The sequence below is a fragment of the Protomyctophum bolini genome, assembly GCF_963924005.1.
Source record: "Protomyctophum bolini genome assembly, chromosome: 14".
In the NCBI taxonomy this organism is placed as follows: Eukaryota; Metazoa; Chordata; class Actinopteri; order Myctophiformes; family Myctophidae; genus Protomyctophum; species Protomyctophum bolini.
The window spans coordinates 25,228,699-25,246,976 of NC_137875.1; the positions used below are offsets into that span (position 1 = coordinate 25,228,699).

Genomic DNA, 18,278 nt, shown 5'->3' on the forward strand with positions numbered 1-18,278 from the left:
TATTATTTTTTTCCCACTCTTTACCTCTCCCAGTGCAACCCACACAGTAAAGAAGGCAACCGTCTTGAGAATGTGCAGCTCCAGCAGCCTCCAGATGAAGACCTGGGCCTGGGTCAAAATGTCAGAGAACCTGGTGGACAGAACCAGCAATCTGTCCATGACCAGACCCCATTTGCTAGGCGTCATCTCTAGGGCAGAGAGGAAAGTTGAGATAGACATAGGGAAAAGAGGGTGAGAGTAGGATCGCAAAGTGAGTTAGAAGCGGAGAGAAAGAAGAGATGGTTGAAGGGAGATTGAGACAGAGGGAGAGATGGAGAATTGGACTATTAGTTTATTATGCAGAGTAACAATGTTTGAAAAACAAAAGAAACATGTCAGTAGCACTAGTGTTTCACTAGTGCACACATTAGCTAAACTGTCGATATCTGAACTTCTCTTTGAAGCAAGTGAAAACAAAAGCTGTCTAGCAAGCTGCAAAAAAGTGGCTAAAAAGCTTCAAGAATGAGTAGGAAGTAAGTCTCTATTACAGTATGTCATATTTTACCTCCGTCGTCGGACTGGTCATCTACTATGTCGGTCAGCAAGTCTTCCTCTTCTGTGTCTGGGCAGCCGGTGCCCACACGCCGCTGGCTGGCATTCTTCCTGGGAAGAGGTTAGGTTTTCTTTTTTTCATACAAAGAGTCACATTACATATTTAAGTCTAAAATAATATAATATCAAATCAAATCCTATTCGTGTACATTTCTTAAACTAAAATAAACAATACAAACAAGTGGATGCAAAGTGATTAAAAGTTGCCAAAAGTTTTATTTTATTTTTTAGAAAGAAAGATTGTTCATGCCACGCCCATACCCGTAGCTGCCATTCAGGACATGTGCTCTATATATTTTTAAGAGGAGTTGGAGGTTCCTCCTATTTCTACTACATTTTCCAAAATACCGAACCGTTGTTTTACCAGATTTTTGAATGTTTTGGGAGACGTATGAATGAGGCCTAAGTGAGTACCTAACCTGACAAGAGAAAAGAACACTTCCACAGACCAAGATACAGATGTTTATTTAAAGCACAAATCTTAACTATTCTTTTCAACAGCAGTTGCTGTTGGGTTGTTTTTTCATGAAATTAGGCTTGTTATTCACATTTAGTTGGTACCTATTTTAATAGTGTACCTTTATTCTATTTCTTGTATCACTGTGACTGTCATGTCAATGGGTCTTTTTCCAGTTGTTACCTGTGTTTATGTGACGGTGTAACATGCTCCAAATCAGTAATTCTCATGAAGGGCTTGTGGAAATAGTGGAGCTGCAGTATACAGGCCAGAAGGAAGAAGCCAGGAATCAGGATACTGGTGAAGAGCTCCGACAACGCAAATGTCTCCAGGCCGATGTCTGCCAACCTGTGGAGTAAATTTAGGCTAATTTATTTCCATGCAAAGGAAGTCCTGTCCTATAGAAACTTTGGACAGTAGGTCTTTTCAAGGCTTGTAACAAGGTTACATCAGAGTGGATTAAGTATTTACTCTGCTGTCCTCTGGCTAAATGTACCACAGCTTCGGGAGCAGAACAGACAGATTCTGCAAGAGTTTCTTTCTCCAAGCCATTAGACTTGTGCATTCTAAAAAAGTTAAATAGTGCAATATCCCCTAACCTTTCTCCTATATGCTGCTGAGGACTCCTGTATGTAAACTATTTATTAGCGGTGATTATAGTATTGTAATATTTTAGCATTCTTTTAACTAGGATTGGTTGTAGATTATAGTAAGCCAGTGGAACAAAATTCCGTTCAATTATGCATTTCAAGTATATGTTAATTGACAATACAGCTATCTATCTCCATCTATATCTATCTCATTTCAAGGTTTCCAGGTTTTTCCAGAGATCGAGACAGATACAATTCAATGACCTTTGGGATGTTTGGAATTAATTACCGTATGTTATCTCATTAAAAGCATAGGCTAATATTAAATTGTAGCAACATTTGAAGTGAGAAATTGACTCCAATCTTGTTCAATTCGCATTGTAGTTATGAAACAAAGTTTAAGAAAGTTCATATCGGTGCCTTGACATGAATTGCATTTTGTATCAGGGGAGTGAGGGAGTGACTGTGTGGCTGGGGATTGGTGAAAAAACAAGCTGAGATGCTCTAACTTAAAATAGGGAGGCTCAATGTTAACCAGTACGTTCGATATAGATCAATCGTTTTGTGCATAACGCATTTTTTTCTTCTTCATGTGAATTAAGGTTAAGATAGTCTCAGGTTATCTCAGGTTCAGGTTCAGGTTCAGGTTTATTTGTCATTTGTATACTGTAGATACAGAGTATACATACAATATATCTAATATCTTTGGCATTTGTGTGAACATACTGCTCCTCTGTGAAGCCAGTGAAGTTCCTCCAGTAACCAGGGAAGTCTTCAAACTGGTAGGTGTAGACGCAGATTAACACCAACATGGTGTATGCAACAACCAGCCACCAGAACACCTTCAATAGTCGCCTCCACAGGGAGTAGTACACCTAAGGAACACACATGGGCCATTACTACTAGTATTTACAAACCAATGTAAATGGTTCACAGCAGCCATTTTGACACGCAAACGAACCTGGTGGTAATAACGTTAATTGTGAGTGTGTTCAATTTAGTTATTTCTGAGTGCCAACATGAAGTTATTTTCTTCTTTCTAATTATTTGGTAGGCCCAAAAAATTGTGTTTGTTGTCATGATTTGTCACAACTCGAGTTGGCTTTGAACGACGCTTAAAACTTTTAAGCGTCGTACAAAGCCAACTCGAGTTTTGACAAAAAGTATTTATTTAAAGACCTTTTAAGTTAAAAGTTCTTAATACTTTTTGAAAAGTCTATGGGAAAATTTTCCTGTGCCCTAAGTAGGGGGCGGGACTGCGACGCTCTATACCCAGGGTATAACATATGGTATGATATTGTATATTGTAAGGTACGGTACAGTATAGTGGTATGATATGGCACGATATGGTATAGTATGCCTTGGTATAGTATGGCATGATATGGTAGGCTGCTGTGGTATAACTGGCATATGGTACAGTATAGTAATTGAATAGTGTGTTCTACTGTGTTGTATAGAATCCCAGAAATTAGAACAATGTGACACAAAAAGGACATTGGTGTTGCAACCTGATAGAGACAGAGGCAGACAAGGAACAGCAACATGTAGATGATTTTGTATCCGACCAGCTTTCCGGCGAAGGAGACCATGATGAACATTCCTCCACACACATAAATCCAGTACTTGGCATAACAGCTCATCACCATGCCTCCCAGAACCTTCAACACTGACTCATTACCACCACTCGCTTCTGGAGAAGGACAAAGACGGAGAGAAGGTTGGGGGAGGGTGTAGTGGCTTCATACGGTAGGGTTTACATCAAGTTTCAGTTGTTAAAAAGTAATCCCGTTTTTGAAAGTAACACAATTACACAAGTACACCATTTAGACGAATAGATTATTACTTCAACATTATGTCCTTCAAGATTGTCATTTAAGTAGGTAGTGTGTGTGTGTGTGTGTGTGTGTGTGTGTGTGTGTGTGTGTGTGTGTGTGTGTGTGTGTGTGTGTGTGTGTGTGTGTGTGTGTGTGTATCTCTACCTCCTGTGGTGACTTCCTGTAATGGGGTTGCCATTTTCTGCATTCTGCTGAAACCCTCTTTGACTGACTGACGCAATAAGAGCCAGAAAGTTAGAGTGAACAGGAGCTGAAGTAAGGGAGACAGAGATTCAGAGTGAGGGAGAGAGAGAGAGAGAGAGAGAGAGAGAGAGAGAGAGAGAGAGAGAGAGAGAGAGAGAGAAAAATCCAAGTTCAACTACGGTAATCGTTATTGGTGGTTAGTTTACTTAAAATCTATACTCAAAAGAGAAACATACTCAAGTTGTAATCTTAGTGATTAGAAAAACAAATTAAGCAGTTTATACATTATGGTACTTTAATTAATATTGTGTTTGATCAGATTGTATTTATTTCCTTATGTAAAAAAAAATATAATCATAAGTAAAAGGAATGAATGTATTTGTAGTTTTGTTGTTAGTTTGTTGCCCATTTACAGTGATGTGCATGGGCAGAGAAGAACTAATCAACTTTCACCCTGATTGTTACTTGACCTCTCCCATGCCATTTCTTCCCAATGTCTCCAAAGGGAGGCAAGTGGAGTGTCATCAGACTTGGATCACAGCCGCCGAGTCGTTTGACGTGATTAAACACAAGCTCCTTCTGTTTTTTTGTAAACGTTTCTGAAGGAGGCCTAATTATTGGAATTGGCTCAGAGCCTCCAGCAAGTCCATCAACTGCTGGACCAAGCCAACTTCAGTTTTCATAATACATTAATATACAATACTCTTATACTGACACTGTACAACTTGGTATTTTTTGTGAAAATGTAAAATAGAACATTTTCTAAAAAGGGAGACGTTAGTATGGACAAGCTACCTACTGGAGGGAGGTATGCACTTTACAGTGCTTTTAGACTCATGGTTGTCTTATGTTCTTGATAGAGTACCGTTTCTGTGTCAGTCTCCAGCCATGGTGTTACTGTCTCTCAGTTTATGTCGTTAGACAGCCATATCACTAAATTCAGCCCTCTAAACGCTGCCACCTAATCGATCAGGTGTTAACTGCAGGATAGCGCCACAAACAGCTCTCTTTATATACAGAAAGACGGTGTAAATCATATTTCACTGAAACGGATAAACATGTCAACCATCCTCACCAGAGCTCCCAGTCTAAGGCAGGGGTACTGAGGTCTGTCCAACCCCAACTGTCTCAGACTCATGCTGCCGATGGCATTGGGAAGTTCAGGCTGCAGCTCCATGGTCCAGACATACTGCAGACAGCACAGACCCAGCCCATACAGCAAGATGAATGGGGAGCACAGCGTTGCAGCATGGCGCCTAGGGAACATAAATAATATAAAGTTAATGTAAGCAAGAAGGAATTTTGCTCTCGAGGACACATGATGACATGTTAAGGAGAAGAGTTAAGGAGTTATTTATTTTAAGGATAACCTTTTTCCCTCGCCAAATTTTTTTTCCAACTTTTTTGTCTTTCTTTCAGCGTAGAACACATACCACAGCACACCCTATCAAATACAAACTGATGGAGCCAAACAAGACAAACCTTACAAAGTGTTTAAAACATGCCCTTCAAACAAAGACGGTATGCCAAGTTTAATGGGACCAGCTGCAGAGCACTACTAAACACAAGTTGAAATTGTTGACCTAAATTATCCAGTAAGATGTGCAGCTTTGCGGTGGTACACTAGTTATTGTGCTGGGTCACATGTTTTATTGTATAATGTGATACATTCTATAATATCTATGAATATATACCTGTCATAGAACCTAAAATAAATAATGCTTGATCCAGTACCTGGCCCGCAGCATCCACATAAGACATGCCCACAGCAGCAACACAAAGGTCAGCCAGCTGTGGTAGGTGATGCTCCACACCTGTAAGCCCACAAATTATACACAAAGTCACTGGAAGGAATGAGGAGAGTGAGAGGGGAAAAGAATCTTCCTTTTTAAAATTTCTCAGATTTCTTTTTATTTTAAGCACAGAAGTAGTTTTCAACTGAACATGACACATTTTGGTTAAAGTCATCATTTGTTTTGACTGATAAAGTGTAAATTTCCCTTCATGGACGAGGTGTTACCAGTCCTCATACTTTTCAAATAATGAGACTATAGAACTACAGTATAAATGTCTAATATTACTTGCACAGTACAAGACAGAAATAGACATGAACACACTTCAACGTAGACTAACAGATACTGTAGAACAGTTATTGTGTTTTTTTTGTATTAATATATAGATATCAGTTGTTCATACCATCATGGCGATAAGAGCGCAGACATAGCTCTGCTGCATAACCACTCTGCCCAGAAGAGAGAATGGGTTTTCACTTAGATGGCCATTGGGGGCGCCATTGAGTCCTGCAGCTGAACACAAACATATCATGATACAGGTGATGGCATTCCATTGCTGCCTGACGCACCGCCACCAGTGCCTTTGAACAGGTGTGCTGTGACACCTCACTGAACAACTGTGGGTCTAAGCGGGTCATCAGCTGGAGACCACCATTCATCAACGTTTCACTCTTTAACCCCAGTGGCGGAGCGATGGCAGGGATCTCTCCCTGCCACCCCCTGCTGATGCCCTAGGTGTTGTTCGGGCCCCAACTGTTATGCTTCCTCCTTAGCCACAGCCAGAAGCTGCCTTTCTCCACCGCCTCAGCCTGTCTCAACAATATATACAGTATATTTATACTTTTATAGATATGTTATGTGTTACGCTAACCCATATCTGTACCTGTATTGCATGTAATGTTTTACTTATGAGATGAGATGAGATGTACTTTATTATCCCCGCAGGGAAATTGATACGTTACAGCAGCAAAATGTAAAAATAAACAACAGACAAACAGAAAACATTGGACACAACTGGACATAATCACAACAAGACCTCAGACACAGGACCATAAGCATTGGGGGGGATACAGTTCTTATGTGTTGTACAGTCTGATGGAGGTTGGCAGAAAGGAGAGTCTATACGGCTCTGTGTTCATTCTATAGTCTGATGGAGGTTGGCAGAAAGGAGAGTCTATACGCTCTGTGTTCATTCTATAGTCTGATGGAGGTTGGCAGAAAGGAGAGTCTATACGGCTCTGTGTTCATTCTATAGTCTGATGGAGGTTGGCAGAAAGGAGAGTCTATACGGCTCTGTGTTCATTCTATAGTCTGATGGAGGTTGGCAGAGAGGAGAGTCTATACGCTCTGTGTTCATTCTATAGTCTGATGGAGGTTGGCAGAAAGGAGAGTCTATACCGCTCTGTGTTCATTCTATAGTCTGATGGAGGTTGGCAGAAAGGAGAGCCTATACCGCTCTGTGTTCATTCTATAGTCTGATGGAGGTTGGCAGAAAGGAGAGCCTATACCGCTCTGTGTTCATTCTATAGTCTGATGGAGGTTGGCAGAAAGGAGAGTCTATACGCTCTGTGTTCATTCTATAGTCTGATGGAGGTTGGCAGAAAGGAGAGCCTATACCGCTCTGTGTTCATTCTCGGAGGGAAGGTGAGCCTACGACTAAAATGAGATGCTGCATCTCAAGGGGCTATCCTCTCAATACATTCTGACCAATACCATAAATGTAGGAGAACTTGAAGTGTCCAGCTACTTGTACTGCTATTGTTAGGATTTCTTTCTCTCCTTCATTTATTTAGAAGTCTGTGTCTGAAGTGATTATTCTATCTGTCCCACAGGAGGTCTCATAAATCATGGTCACTTTGCAGTAAAGAAGAGTATCTAACTTCTTGTTAAACAGGTCTGTCTTGTTCCAAATCATGTTTAAATAAAAATGTATTCTGATTCTGATTCTCGGCAACACGTCTGTTTAGTTTCACTAAATGCAAATTTGAAACAGATAATAAGTTGATATCCATCCACTTTTCAAGTGCTGGAAAAGGTAAAAATCATTCGTTATTCATTTGGGAGTGAAACTAAACTCGGCCCAACACATATACAGTACATCTCTATGGGGAGAGAGAGAGAGAGCGATTATGTGTATGTACTGTACTGTACTGTATACGTATATGGCGCAACCAGAAATATAGATGCACAAATATTTGCAAGGCAGTCTTACCTGGATCTGGTTGGCAAGCTCCATCCATCACTCCACCATCTGCTGTGGTGCTGTCAGACTCTCCTAGGGACAAGAGCATGTGCTGAAACCCGCGCACACGCACACGCACACACACACACACACACACACACACACACACACACACACACACACACACACACACACACACACACACACACACACACACACTGAAATGAAATGAAATGACAGTCTGTCTGTCTGCATAATGTAGGTGTGTGTGTGTGTGTGTGTGTGTGTGTGTGTGTGTGTGTGTGTGTGTTCAGTTTTATTTTCGGAATGGTGGACATACAGTTCATGCATAAAGCACATTATTTATTATTAAAAAAAAAAAATCACTCTTTTGAGTGTCCGTTGCTTATGTCCTGTCCGATATCCGAAAAAGGGCTAGGGAGAAGCCATAGGCTTGTCAGGCCCTACAGTCTACAACACGTGCACTTAAATATGCAATTCATGGGCGCGCGCGTGTGTGTGTGTGTGTGTGTGTGTGTGTGTGTGTGTGTGCAACATGCGTGCGTGCGTGCGTCTGTGTCTGCGTGCATGTGTGTTGTACCTCGGTGTCATCCTCACTGCTGTGTCTCTGTGCGTTCCATTGCCTTAGTTCCACTTCCTCCCCTTCTAGCTCCGCCCTTTTTTTCTCCTGCTGCTTGTCGTCCATCTGTCAGGACAACATTCACTTCCATCAATCAACTGAGCTCATCCAGCATTTCAGAAAATGTGTTTCATAGTTGGGTTGGCATGAAACCAGACAATATCAGTAACTCTAATTAATTATCTAAATCAGGCCCTGCCGGTACAGTAGCAGCTGACTTGCAAGTATCTCAACCTCTCTCTGCCCTTCAGTTTCCTGGCTGTCTACACTGTCCTGTCTAAATAAAGTTAAAACTGCCAAAAAATAGTGTGTCTCAACCACTGGGACAACCGCAGGGGGCTGCCAGACAAACAAACACCAGCAGTCAAAATAGCAGCAATTTAAGAACATTCAGGTCACTGTTAGTTACAAATTGCTTGCACGCTGTACAATAAGTTAGGTCCAGGGCCCCAAAGAACCGCACAGTATTTAAAAAATTAGAATTAAATTTTGTTCCAACGACACGTTACGCCGACACATTATTATATTTGGACCATGTTAATTGCACTGACGATCTATGGCAACATCTGCAAGGATCCCTTCAGAATAACAAATAATCACACCCGGTTTGAAGTGAGGGGCGCTCTTATAAATCGTACATCATCATGACATAGAATAGACACTATGACGTAAAATTGTCCATTCATTGTCAATTGGAATTTAATGTTTGTGTAGGACAAAGTTTGTGCACATACAACAAAAGCTGGTGATGTTGGAGGGGCTAGCGCCCCTCCAACATCACAGAACAAGGGATCCCACTTTAAGGGTGTGCGGTATACTACGTCATACAGTATACACTAGTCATTTTGATTGTTGCCTTTGACCCTGTAGTTGGAAGGGAACCTACATATTGTGGTAATGCTATTTTCTTTTCTTTTTTATTCTTTTTCTTTTCTTTTCTTAAAAAGTAACAAAATAACACATACATCATGTCAAGGGACATTTAGTATCTAGTAATACAAACCTTGTCAGGTGTTCCCTTACTGCCTGTTTTCAGCACGGTCGCTATGGTAATGTAGAGAAGGAAAAGTATCCCGGGGTTGACGTAGGCCGGCCAGTCATGTTGAGTGTTAAGGATGAGGTCATGAGGGGCAGTGCAGTTCCCTGGTTTGATTATGTCTTTTAGACCAAAAAGTCTAGACAAAGAGAAACAGGGAGTGAGACAGACAAAAATCTAGATTCAGACGCCTATGCGAGCTCATTTCTAAATTTGAGCAAGAATCGTGTGTGTGTGTGTGTGTGTGTGTGTGTGTGTGTGTCTGACCTGGCCCACAGACTGTGTGGTGGGAACAGGGCCTGTGCAAGCAGACACTGGTAGAGGTACAGACAGGTCAGGTGGCCGGCGGTGAAGAAAGCCACCATCACACACAGTGCATTGAAGCCCAAGAGGCTGATGGGAAGGTGACACGCCCACCATGTGCACACGCCAATGAAAAGCAGGAAGTATATGGCTGAGAAGGCTGAAGGCAGCGTGATGCCTGGGGAGTGACAGTGACAGACACAGACACAGACACAGATACAGACACAGACACAGACACAGACAGACAGACAGACAGACAGACAGACAGACAGACAGACAGACAGACAGACAGACAGACAGACAGACAGACAGACAGACAGACAGACAGACAGACAGACAGACAGACAGACAGATCAATTTTTTCCCCAGTGACTATTGGTCAAGACCTTTCAAATCAATCCACGCTTTAAAGGCATTAAAATGCAACGATGTTTCGTTGCAATGAAATTGGGTGCGTGGGACACAGTAGTCCCTGCAAGTTGATTCATCATAGTTAGTACTGAACTGAAAGGTCCTCAGAAACAAAGCAGAACACAGCAGGCCTATGCGTTGGAAAGTGGTTGGCAGTGATGCCAAGTATACAGTGAGTCATAGTGAAATCTAAAAAATGCAAGATCGCCAGTATGGTCCTTTAACCACTTAAGCCCTGGTGTTCCTATTTGGGGCATGTATAGTATTAGGTGAAAGTATTAAAAAGAATAAAAATATTTCAAAAATAGCAGCGCAATGCGATGCTTGGGAGCTTGAAGATCAGCATTTTTTTAAATTAAAACATGTTCTAGTAAATGGGAACATACACATGCCATGGGGGGTGCTTGATCTATTCTAGAAAAAGAAGAAACACAAACGTCCATGTGGATAATTCAATATTCAACTATCCATGCCAATCCCACTGAGTAGTGTGTTTTACAAACATATTCCAAAGTGTGTCAAAGTGGGAGGAGGTGCTGGACCAGATGTCCTGGGTTTGACTCACATTCATTACAGGTCAAGCCATAGGGGAAGAGAGACATTTCCCTTAAAGCTACATATCTCTTGTCCACCAGTCCTACCCGACAACATGGTATACATTTCTCAATAGAATAGCAGGTAGACCAACTCCAATAAACAAGTTTATGGATTGCAGCTTTAACAATTGTACAAAGAAAGTAAATTGTCTCTGTCGGAAAGTAAATAAATTTGATCCAAACATTCCTGATTTATGTTATAATGTGGGGAACATAAAGGTACACTGTTCCACTGCTTATGGGAATGTGAGGAGATTAAAACATTCTGGAGGTCTGTGGTCCATTGTGTCTCTCAGATTACATCAGGTCCAGTTCCTCTTTGTCCTAAATTATTGCGAACGCAGTGAGCACTTACTATGAGACCTAGCAGATCATGTCTGTGTGTCTGTCTGTGTGTCTGTGTGTCTGTGTGTCTGTCTGTCTGTCTGTCCCGCTATCCAAATATGGAGTGTGTTGCATCAGCAATCACTCAGCTCCATATATGGGCACAAAAGGGGCCAGGTCCACTCAGCTCCATATATGGGCACAAAAGGGGACAGGTCCACATATACAGTAACAGCGGGACAGACACACAGACAGACAGACATGATCTGCAGGGTCTCAGCTGCGTTCGCTTCCCGCGTTTGCGCGTCTTACTGGTGTATACCGGTACTCAGTATTTATCCATTAAATTGTACACTAAATAGTAATGAAAAAATGATGACCGACCTTTGCCTGTTACAGGCCAGACGCTCAATTGCGCTATGTTGGAAGAATGTCAATGCCCCTACGATCGGCTTTTGGCTGAGGAACTTAACAACCAGTTTGGCACATGAGAAACTAACATATGTAATTAGGAAGAAACCTGCAGTATTCTATAAGATATGGGAGAAGTTCTTGGACTTCATTAAGCGAGGTGATATTGAAGAGGCTTTGGATGTATAGTGGTTAACTGGGGTAGTCAGCTGTGGGGTGGGGGTAGGGAACTGTGATGTATGTAATGTGTTTTATTTTCGTTTTATTTTTCTTATTATTATTTATTAATTTTTGTTCTGTATGTATTGTTGTCAAAACATTTTGTGATAAGATTTTGTTTGTATTTGTGCTGCCATGGGGATGTGGGGGGGGGGGGGGGGGGGATATATGTCAATTGTTTTGAAAATACTTCTTTGTACTGTAAAGAAAATCAATAAACATATGTTTAAAAAAAAATTGTCTCTGTCGGATGAAAACCAAAATTGTTACTTTAATAGTAAAAGTAGATCTATAAGCTCTAAACGAGCTTGTATATCTGCCTGCTACTTTTGATACTGTGACACTGTTGTATGATCAAGTAGGCTAGTAGGGAGCAACTTCATTTACGAAAAAACTTTAAAAAAAAGTTAGAACTGACAGAGTAGGTTTCTGCCCAACAGCAACAAAATAAAAAGAGTGTGTCTTACCAGCCAGAGCCAGCAGGCTAATGGCAACAATTCTGCCCAGGTCACGCAGGACTTTCCTGGCGGTGGCTCTCAGACGCTCAGCCAGCTGTTTAGCCTTGGCCACGGCAGATACCTCGTCCTCAGGGTCACTGGGCGGTGATGTTCCGTCTTCATCTTCTTCCTCATCATCTTCCTCTACATCCTCCTCTTCCTCCTCCTCCTCCTCCTCCTCATCATTGTCATCATCCTCTTTTCTCTCTTCTGGTCCATCTTCTAGCTGGGGTGAGAGAGAAAGAGTTGGTTTTATTTATTTGAAAAATAAATAATAACTGTAAGTAAAAGGCTCAAGGCACACACAAAGACTTGTGTATTTATTCAGTAATCCAACTTTTCATCAAAGCTTGTGGTACACACACACACACACACACACACACACACACACACACACACACACACACACACACACACACACACACACACACACACACACACACACACACACACACACACACACACACACACAGTTTGTGGGTGGCTGAACCAAATACTGTAGTTGCTAAGGTAGATAGACCCATGTTACAAATGAAGAAATGAAAAAAATCTGCACACCATTTTATACTCCCTTATATATCTTTACTGAAGTGTTAACGTTTCTGGCCGCAGCCCTTCCTCAGACCTTCAAGGAATGAGTACTAGACAATAAATATATACGTATATAGTGTGACATACCACACCTGTGGCCCATCAACCATCAGTCAGTCCCAATCACTGTCACCGATCAGGTGACATTGACCCATGTTACACATGTTATCTCGATCTCTACCACCTCTTTAGCAAACAATGTACAGTATTGCAATGGGAATTAATCTTCCAAAGATGAAGGATTGAGAATTTATTAAGAAGATTCAGCAGAGTAACAACATACAGAGAGTGAGGAACAGGCCTCCTTCACTGCTCCAGCAGCCACACCAACCCTCCTCAACCCCATTCTCAGACAGTCCTTATAGTCTTGTCCTAACAGAGATGCCACACTGAATGTCCATATACGGATCTGCGCTAAACATATGGGCGACACACAAATAAGTATACCTTTGCTGACAGTGTGGAGGAGTCAAGTCAGCTGTTGGATTGACAGCTGCATGAATTAGACTGAGCACATTGGTGAGCAAAGAGACTTAATGGAAGGAAGATAAATACACAATAATGCATATATCTGGCACTGTAGTTGGCATTCTAAATTTCCCATTACAGTATCAACAAGGATGTTTAAAAATAAAGAGTTTATGTAAACATGGCTGGCCCTAATTTTATGTTTTGAACTCAAGGTTTTATAAGGTTTATAAAAATAATATACATTCCGTTAAGAAGATTCAACGTTAACGAAAGGTTGTTGCATTGTTCTTTTTTATATGAACGTGATGTTGTCACCTGATGGAGAGGAAAGGAACTGGTTGGAATAACGTGTTCCTTACTTCCTTCCACATGCTACGTCAAACCGGGGAAACTCCCCTGTCAGGTGAAAAGAAGTGGCTTGGACGCTCATACATTGAAGGAAGCATGAGGTCAGTCCGTTGCTCTCCCCAGGGTGGCAGAGTGAGTGTAGCGCCCAGGATTACATTAGATAACACTGGGTGAAAAATGGGTTGCAAAAATCGTGGCAAAAAATAGGTAATTAGAGTAAGAATAAGAGTAAAAAAAAAAGAAGAAAGTAATCTCTCTCTCTTGAGTCTATATTTCCCATGTACAGTTTGCAAGTATTTTCTCAGCCATTCATAAGTTGAAGGTTCAGAAACTGTGTAAAGTATGACTGACTGTCACTTTGTGATTTGGAATCTAACGTTTGACCATCTACCAATGTCAGCTTCAAAATACGAAGAGAATGCACAATTGCACATGAAACTATAATTTTATATGCCTGCCGTTGGTTTTTATATGCTGGACATGATTTCCACCTGTGAGACTTTCTGTATTCTGGAATAACATTCATCCATTCATATTTTGTAATCATTCACCTTATAATATGTATATCGAACTTATTATATATTTGATTTGACTGTGCCTTCCTGAAATTGGACTTGTTCTGTGTTCCTTCCTCTCTATTCTCTTTCCCTATTCTAACTCTTCCTCTAAAGTAAACTACAAGTCTTTTACACCCTGCATGTATCATGTCATGTGACAATAAAGATCAGATCTCAAGTGAGCTTGATTGCTGACGTCAGCAAAGCAATAATAAATAGGCTACTGTCTACTTGATGAGGTCAGCAAGAACTCCCAAGAAGCCCTGCAGCCAGATGCCTGATTGTGCAAACAATACTTTACACATTAAAGGTCTCAGTGTTCATTCAAGTCTGAGAGTGTAAAAATGGACCCAAATGGACTACAGAACTACGACTCGACAATTCAAGCTTTGTAGTCTCTCCCACCTCCTCTCACCACCCGGGCCTTCCCTACTCTCTTTTCCCCTGTTATTCTCCTTTTACCATAACGCAGTGTGCTGTTTGTTTGGGTGATTGCCTGGCAACAAGAACAGGAAGTAACTCCATAACTAGCATAGCAGAACAAGGGAGAAGGAATGGGGGATTGGCAATAACAAAAGTACAAGGATGATAATGGGAAGGTGGAGATGATGTCATGGTAATTACTGTAATTATGGAAATTAACCACATTAACTCTGAGGTCCCTATTTTGGGCACATGTTCGAGATTTTTTCCACAGGTTTTCTGTTATTATTAATTAGGCTATTGTATAAAATAGAAGGGAAGAGAAGAGAAGAGAAGAGAAGGTACAGTAATGGAGTTGTAGTTGTGTGTCAGCAACTAAAACAGAAGCTTACAATGAGCTTACTGTCAGCCCACACACACACACACACACACACACACACACACACACACACACACACACACACATTGATATCACATCAGGGTGTAGTTCCAAAACAGAAATACCCATTTTCACCATTTTTCCTTGGATACTTTCCAGTTAGTAGGAATAAAACATTGAACATTTTGTGCTCTCAAAGTTCTGTTGTGCTGCCTGCACACACACACACACACACACACACACACACACACACACAGTTCTGTTGTGCTGCCTGCACACACACACACACACACACACACACACACACACACACACACACACACACACACACACACAAAGAAACTGCCAAAAACGTATTTTTTAAGAATACAGTAAATGGTCAATGCTTATTACGCTAATAGAAACCATGTGGCATGATGACCAGTCGCCTCAGAATGAACTTTCAATCAACTTTCAGTCAATATTTTGGATGGCCAGAGAGCTAACACTGTGGCCATGATCCAGCAACAGTTTTATTCGAATGGCCAAGTACATAGACACAAGAGACACATTCGGTACTAATATCCTTAAAAACGAATATAAAGCCTTATTATTTCTTCTCCCCAATGCCATGAATCGTCCAGTAGTGCTTGGTAAAAGTTTGTCTCAGCTAGTTTCAAACAGAAATAATAATAATAAATCATTGATTTTGATTCACTATAAATCTGGGCATAGAGGGGCGGAACAAACAAGCGCTGGAAACGGTCGCTGGCTTCCTATTGGTTCACCAACCTATAGTCCGCCTCCCCTCCCCTCCCTCCTGCCCCTTCTGCACTGTTATTGGTTTAGCGAAATACAAGGTTCACTCCCACTGCTATGCCACTGTTCCTGCCTCGCTCGTCCAGGCTTTTTTCCCCTTTGAAAACAAAACGCCTACAGGCTACATGTAACAAATCTATAGTATTTAATACAACTCCTGTACTTGTATAACTTCAATCATTAACACTTTATAGGCCCTATTTTCGCTGGTGCCTTATATCCCTAAACTTCTTTGCCTTTTGCCGCTGATCTACATCAACACGTTGTGAGCTTGAAGACCGGATATTTGAACTATTTAAAAATGTTTTATAAAATAGTTAATAAGTTTAGGGATAAGGGTTAAGGGGTGGTACAAGATATAGCAGCAACTCTTTTATACACATATGTTTTCCTTTATTTTTATAATGTGAGTACGGTATTAGTATCGACTCTGTAGTGACTCAAACGTACTGAAATGTATTGGGCCTTTTTCATCCACAACACACACATGGCGCAACACGATAGGAGAGTGGTTGTGGGACGTACTGTACCAAGTGTACTCTAATGACTGGTAGCGGGTCCCTGTTTAGATTCCTGTGCGAGCGGCCAAAGTGTTCGTGTGTCACTCGCCTGCTGTGTTTCCTGTCTCTCTCTACTAAATAAGTAGTAAGCTGCCTTGGGAAGTTGGGACACTACGGTTCCCAAGCCATTTGGCCCATAGGTCAGATGTCTATCTTCCGTTTCGTTGCGTGTGGTGGCTTGACGTATGTACAGTAGGACACCCCTTGGACATGAGGCTAGCATGTCAAAGGGATCTACTCCCAATCCAACCCTTGATGCGGTGTCAAGCAGGGAGGCATTGGGGACCATTTTTATAGTCTGTGGTATGACTCCGCCGGGGGTTGAACCCTGACCTCCCAGTCTCAGGGCAGATACTCCTCTATATATCTATCAAATAAAGGCTCATAAAAGCCATGGGCCATGGGCTACACTAAATTATGTTTGCAGAAAACGCGATGAATGTTGCCCCAGAATAGGGATGCTAGGGTTCACGTGATTAAAACAACAACCTCACACACAACACATGCATGTACTCTACATGGCCAGACTCACTGAAGTGATGTTCGCCATAGCCACCATCTCTCTGTTCCTGGCCAGTCGGCTGCAGAGCACCATGGTTACCAAGGCAACGATACATACGCACACGTCAGGGCATAAGAGACGCAACACACTCCAAGGGTCATCCAGGGGAAGCCTGTAGGACACACACACACACACACACACACACACACACACACACACACACACACACACACACACACACACACACACACACACACACACACACACACACACACACACACACACACACACACACACACACACACACACACACACACACACACACACACACACACACACACACACACACACACACACACACACACAATAAATGGGAAATTAGTTCCATGTCCTGACAGTTGTTGAACTGTTGGTACAGTTTACATCGACACAAAACATTTAAAAAAGTATGATAAACTTCATAAAATGCATCAAAGTTGCATCTCAATTAAACACTTACTTTAGAAGACCTACACGCCGCGTTGTGATCTGATATTTTAAAAGAGGTTCAGCACTAATAGTAGTCCATGGGCCCAGGCCAGTAGGCTATTTTCACTAATTGGTACCACCCAAGGAGGCAAATTCGAGTTTGGCATTTTGAAAAAGTCTATGGGTTGTGATCTGATATTTTAAAAGAGGTTCAACACTAATAGTAGTCCATGGGCCCAGGCCAGTAGGCTATTTTCACTAATTGGTACCACCCAAGGAGGCAAATTCGAGTTTGGCATTTTGAAAACGTCTATGGGCCCTATTTTGTGTAGAGTCTCATGGCTTATGACTAAACTTATTAGGCATTTTGTAGTATTTTGAAAAACAATTAAAAAAAGTGACACGCAAGCTTGAAGACGGGACATTCTGCATAATGAGTACTTTCTACTTTTGGTAGTACATTTTGATACCAATACGTTTGTATTTTACTCAAGTAAAAATACAACTTGAATGCACGATACATACCTGGACAGCCCTATGTGTCTACTTAGTATATCCCACTGTGAACAGTTGTGGCCCAGGGCCGTGTCCAGGGCAGGGTGGGTGAACAGGACGGTCTGGAAGCAGACGTGGCTCAGGACAAACAGGAAACTGGTGCAAAAAACGGCAAGAATAAAACGACCTGTATGACCTGGAGAAGAGAGATAGATGGGAGTAGGGGAGAGAAGCATTCACATGTGACTCATGGAAGAAGAATGTGTTGCTAGAGGAACGAACTCCTTTCAAAAGAGGACTTGAAAGTTTGTGTAGACCATGAAATCAAATACCATTTCCCCCCCTCTGTATCAAAATGACAAAACACAACATATTAATGTAGACTTAGTGTCATGAACGGACTTAACCATGACAAGAATGGGAGACGACACACAGGAGTAAATGCCAAAAAGGTATAAGTATTTATTTTAAACTAGTCAAATAATTATAAATCATACTTAACAGTTGAAAGTGGGGTGTGAGTCATCAGTTGGATCAGTAGTGTATTGCATGTGTGGATGTCTGAAAGTGTGGTGTATGTGCAAGTGCAGCAACTTAGATCAAAACAAACTTAAAGGA

At 41.5% G+C, this 18,278-nt stretch overlaps 1 protein-coding gene across 4 annotated transcripts in view; it reads right to left on the reverse strand.

Annotated features, from left to right (window-relative positions):
* Positions 1–18,278, reverse strand: part of piezo1 (piezo type mechanosensitive ion channel component 1 (Er blood group)) — an 86,369-nt gene that overhangs the window by 32,908 nt on the left and 35,183 nt on the right. For all 4 annotated transcript variants that reach the window (XM_080781782.1, XM_080781784.1, XM_080781783.1 and 1 more), the window contains exons 3-18: positions 17,691–17,856; positions 16,728–16,869; positions 12,039–12,294; positions 9,575–9,788; positions 9,275–9,446; positions 8,233–8,337; positions 7,662–7,743; positions 5,853–5,962; positions 5,391–5,470; positions 4,732–4,912; positions 3,618–3,723; positions 3,147–3,328; positions 2,365–2,513; positions 1,232–1,396; positions 545–642; positions 25–188 (exon numbers count right to left, since the gene is read on the reverse strand). In XM_080781782.1, coding sequence (XP_080637908.1) covers positions 25–188; positions 545–642; positions 1,232–1,396; positions 2,365–2,513; positions 3,147–3,328; positions 3,618–3,723; positions 4,732–4,912; positions 5,391–5,470; positions 5,853–5,962; positions 7,662–7,743; positions 8,233–8,337; positions 9,275–9,446; positions 9,575–9,788; positions 12,039–12,294; positions 16,728–16,869; positions 17,691–17,856 — 2,372 coding nt within the window. The remainder of the gene's footprint in view (positions 1–24; positions 189–544; positions 643–1,231; positions 1,397–2,364; positions 2,514–3,146; positions 3,329–3,617; positions 3,724–4,731; positions 4,913–5,390; positions 5,471–5,852; positions 5,963–7,661; positions 7,744–8,232; positions 8,338–9,274; positions 9,447–9,574; positions 9,789–12,038; positions 12,295–16,727; positions 16,870–17,690; positions 17,857–18,278) is intronic.